The sequence below is a fragment of the Vicia villosa genome, linkage group LG1 (genome assembly GCF_029867415.1).
Source record: "Vicia villosa cultivar HV-30 ecotype Madison, WI linkage group LG1, Vvil1.0, whole genome shotgun sequence".
Lineage (NCBI taxonomy): Eukaryota > Viridiplantae > Streptophyta > Magnoliopsida > Fabales > Fabaceae > Vicia > Vicia villosa.
Genome location: NC_081180.1, coordinates 131,114,934 through 131,120,078, shown reverse-complemented (window position 1 = coordinate 131,120,078; position 5,145 = coordinate 131,114,934). Strand labels below are relative to the sequence as shown.

The following is a 5,145-nucleotide window of genomic DNA, read 5'->3' as shown; positions in this document are numbered from 1 at the left end:
TAGAGAGCTTACTATTTTTATTATTTCTACATTAGGAAATCTTACTATAATTGTTAATTTAATAATTCATTTTTTTAAAAATTATTATATATTCACTTTGGTCTTATTTATAATTAATTATCCACCTATTTAATTTACAAATTTTTATAATAATTATGGACTATTTATTTTCCCAAAAATTGTTTCGCGTGAACCAACTATATGCTTCCAATATGATAGGCTTTTACGGCTAAATCAATTCAGTTTTCTATTTCCAACAATTTCCATGCCTTTTGATATTTCCTTCCCACATTAATCAAAATATTCGTTGATTCAAACAATATTTGATGGCTTTTAGATTTTCCTCATACTTTTAGATTCTAACGTATTCCTATATAAACCCTAGAGCCCTAATCCCATTTCAGAGCTATTTCTATAATACAGATACAAATTGGTTTTTTCTGAAGTTCATAAACTTTTAAAGTTTTTAATTATTTTTGCGTTGTAGAAATATAAGCATTGCTGAGTTTTTTCTGAAAATCATGAGTTGGTTGTTTCTCTTTTTCTCTCTGTTTTAGATCTGCTGAAGGGTTATGCTGTGTAATTTTTTGCTGCCGCAATAACACTCTTTTTCGGTGTGTTTTCTTTTTGTTTGTCAGATTTTCTTTTTCGGTGTGTTTTCTTTTTGTTTGTCAGATTTTGGTTACAATTCGAGTGAAACCTGAGAGATTAATTATGTCTTCTTTGTTGACCAGAGTTTGCAGTGGTGTCTTCGTTGTTGACCGGAGTTTGTGGTGCCGATGCTGCAGTGGTTTTGCACTTGGATGAAATTGAAAAGGTTTTGGTTGAGCGTTTGCTTGGGAAATTGTCAGTAGATATTGATTTTCTGATGATGCTTTTTGAGTTGGATTAATGGTGGTTACCTTTGAGGCTTGAAGATGAAGATTGCTCTTTTTTTAATTCATGTATTCCAATTAAAAAAATAAAAACTAAATTTTTATTTTATTTTTTAATACATGTATTCCATTAATGTATTTCATTATTTCTAATCCATCCTTAGCTTTATTGTCGTTACCATACAGATATATCTCCTTCTCATTATTTTTATCATTTCAATTTTTATACTAATTTTGGTATTAAAATTTTGATTATTATTATTATTATTATCAATAATAATAATAATAATAATAATTTTTTATTATAATTATTATTAATGTTTATTGTTATTTATATTTATTTTTATTATGTTCCAATAGATCTAATTAAACAATAACTTTTTATATTTTTTGTAATAAGAACGGTAAAAAAATTATTTATTTTATATTAAATTGAAATAGATCTTTTATGTGATATCTTTTTACTTCGTTTATTTCAATATTATTTTTTTCTCTATATTCAAATTTTTTTATTTTTTTCTATTGACCATTACATAGAAACTTGACTTACATATTTATTCTTTTAAACCTATAACAAAGGTATAAATTTAGAACAATAATTAAATAATTAATTAAATTTAATATTGTTTTGAGAATTTGAAATTTGTTTAACATAAAGTTTAATTTGCATCAAAAGTAAATTTTATCTTATTAAAAATGTATAAAATAATATATAATAATTTGTATCTATAAACTTTATTTATTTGTGATATTTTTTTCTTAAAAATACATGTAATTAACTATAATTATAAACACTATTAAAGTGTAACAAATTATATTAAAATATTAGTTTATCATAAAAGTTTGTATTTTTTAAAATAAAATATTAATATTTATTCTAAATTTTTTAAAAATATTTGATTAATATACACAAATTTATTACTTTAAAATTTGATACGGTAAAATTTGGACAATTTATATTCTCTTACTATATTTAATAAAGATCAATAAATTAATTTGATATATTTTATTATATTCAAATTTTTATCTTCAAATATCATAAGAGTCATTTTTCATTTGTGTTAGTAAATTATTTTAGAGGCTTATGTAGTATATCGTTTTTGTTTTAGTGAATGAGATGATATAATTTTATAACATAAAACATATATTATTATTATTACTGAATAGATTCATATTAAAACGGGTTTTAATTTATAACTAAAATACAACTTAATATTTATGAAATATTTAAATTTATTATTAGAAATATGTACATTGAAATTACACATAATTATATACCTATGCAAATTGTATTTATACTAAAATTTGCTATAAGTATTATATCTTAGACATGAGACAATTATGATGTATGAAAAACACAACTTTCTTATGAAAAACACAAATTTGTCTTTTTTTATTCAATTTATATTATTATATATTAAATAAAAGATCTATTTTATACATTTTTTGTATTCAATTGCTATAAGTAAGATTTGTAATTTATAAGTGTTTTTAAAATGAGATTTTCTACTTAAAAAATATTTAACCCGTGCCTCGCACGGGTCTAAAGTACTAGTATATATATATATCCAATGTGGGACTATTTTCTCCACACTCATACTTGCATTATTTCAACAATGTGATTAGCTCAACACACTTATATATGTACATGTTTCTAATCAATGGAAATCATCACAAAGTTATTCAATTATGATCCAAAGATACAATTATAATCTGAATCTATCATAGGAGGTAGGAGGTTATTATGCATGGTTCATCATAATTTATTTTGTTCTATTATGTATCATCTATCAAGGATGCCGTCTATTAGGATTGAAGGTGGTTTGTCTTCTTTTTTTTTTCAATTGTAAATGGATGAAATCTTTTTGTAGCTTGTCGAACTTTCAATTGTTAATGTTGGACTCTAAATTATACTCATTAATATATTTTGCCTATAAAAAAATATTTTGAATTTTGTTGTCAATTAAATAAAGGCTAACTAAAAGTTATTGTATTCACAATTTAAACTTGAGTTATTCTGAATAATTTGTCTTTACTCAACAACTTTAACCTTTAACAGACCTGTTCCCACAATAAAAGTAGTAATAATAATTAATTAAGCACTGGTAGTGGGTATAATACTCAGTCAAAAAATGTAGTAGGTACAAGACGATAGTGCAAGGTAATACCTAAATATGTCATTGAGTTGATTTTTAGCATTTAATTACTCTAATCTTTTGACAAATATGTCTGTTGCTAAAGACTGCTTCCTCCACGAAATATGTCCAAGTTAATTCCAACATTGAAAAAAATATGGTTTATTTTTAAATGATATTTGAAATAATTGTTGTTACTTTATCAACACTGACGATGAAAATTACTCACATGTGTTTACTAAAATTATCCTGAGAACACCAAATATCTTACATGTTTGTAAGTAGAATATTGGTATTTGAATAAATTATTTACAATTATTCAAAGAAAAACCTAAGCATCATGTAAAAACAGATAAATTTTTTACACAATCAATCTATTAAAATATTTTTTATTATTTCAATTAAATTCTATAAAAAATAGACTAAGTTATCTTTTTAACTTTTAGTTAATCAGACGAATCTAAATTTAAATTTTAACTCTTGATGAAACTCAAAATTATCATCCAAATTTTATTTGAAAGATATGTTAAGAAATTTCTTCCCGATTAATTAAAAATTTTGGATCCAAATTCAATTATAAATACACAGATAGAGTCTTTTGTTGTTTATTGTGCTCCTCTTCAACTCAAGAGATTAATCTCTATAATTGCTCTAGAAAATATTCGATTTTTATGTAAAAAAAATTGTTCCTTTAAAAACACAAGAATTAAAATAGGAAAATAGCCTATATTATGATTCCTAACTCAGAAAACTTAATTAGAAACATTCCCCCCTTCACCCCCTCAAGACCAATGACTCCCCTTCCTATAAATAGTTGGTTCATTAGCTAGCTTTCCACACAACAAAACTCAATTCTATTAAGCACTAAACATTCACACAAAATGAAACTTTTCTATTTTCTCATTGTTTTCTTGGCTTTTGCTTCCTCTATTGCTTTTGCCTATGACCCTAGCCCCCTCCAAGACTTCTGTGTAGCAATCAATGATACCAAAACTGGTGGTATAATATTTTTTTTCTTCATTATTTTCACCTTATATATAATATTAGTAAGTTACTAATTATTATAAATTTATTGAAATTTGTATTTTTAATATTGCAGTTTTCGTGAATGGAAAATTTTGCAAAGATCCTAAGCTTGCAAATGCTGATGATTTCTTCCTTCAAGGGTTAGGACCTGGAAACACTTCCAATCCACTCGGTTCAAAAGTCACTGCCGCTTCTGTTAACGAAATATTAGGACTTAACACACTTGGTATATCTTTGGCTCGCATTGATTTTGCACCTAAAGGTCTAAATCCTCCTCACACACACCCTCGAGGAACCGAGATTCTTGTGGTTGTGGAAGGTACACTATATGTAGGTTTCGTAACCTCCAATCAAAACAATAACACTCTCATCACGAAAGTATTGAACAAAGGCGATGTATTTGTGTTCCCTATCGGTCTCATTCATTTTCAGTTGAATGTGGGTTATAGCGACGCGGTTGCTATTGCTGGACTTAGTAGCCAAAACCCTGGAGTGATTACGATTGCAAATGCGGTGTTTGGGTCTAAACCACCAATTTCCTTGGAAGTTCTCACCAAAGCATTTCAAGTGGAGGAGAATGTGATTGATTATCTTCAAAAGCAATTCTGGTACAACAATAACTAAATAATATAGTGGGAACTTATATGTATGATTTTCTTAAGTTTACCTCATGTTGAGTCTTTAAAATATTTACTAATATAGGAAATAATGTGCACGAGGATGTGCAATATGGTTGTTGTGTTTTGTGTGTACTTTAACTTGTTTGATATATCATACAAGTATAATAAATGAATGTATTGTTCTTACTTTGGTACTTCATATTGCTCCCTCTTCACACCACTCTTAGAAATACTTTATGAATTTTTAGACTATCCACTTATAATGCTAACAAGTGCCTCAGGAGCACTGGTTAAGAGATTAAAAAAATAAGTTGAGCATTGTTTAATAAAGTAAAAATATATGTTTTTATCTAAAATATATGTATTAAATGCATTGAAAATATAAATAATTAACTTTTGGGTAATGCTAACGAGTGCCCTGGTTAAAAGTTTAAAATGGTATATTTTGTTTATTAAATATTTTTATTAAATGTAGTGAAAATTAAAATA

The 5,145-nt window shown here is 25.8% G+C and overlaps 1 protein-coding gene across 1 annotated transcript; it reads left to right on the top strand.

Annotated features, from left to right (window-relative positions):
- The first annotated feature begins 3,837 nt into the window (after nucleotides 1-3,837).
- On the top strand, nucleotides 3,838-4,843 carry LOC131616865 (germin-like protein subfamily 1 member 7). Its single transcript, XM_058888325.1, has 2 exons — nucleotides 3,838-4,009; nucleotides 4,110-4,843. The coding sequence occupies exons 1-2, from the start codon at nucleotides 3,892-3,894 to the stop codon at nucleotides 4,658-4,660; spliced, it is 669 nt and encodes a 222-aa protein (XP_058744308.1). The 5' UTR covers nucleotides 3,838-3,891; the 3' UTR covers nucleotides 4,661-4,843.
- Nucleotides 4,844-5,145: the final 302 nt, after the last annotated feature.

Coding starts and splice junctions, on each gene's coding strand:
- LOC131616865 (XM_058888325.1), top strand. CDS start 3,892: ATGAAACTTTTCTATTTTCTCATTGTTTTCTTGGCTTTTGCTTCCTCT. Junction 4,010..4,109: donor CAATGATACCAAAACTGGTG/GTATAATATTTT, acceptor TTAATATTGCAG/TTTTCGTGAATGGAAAATTT.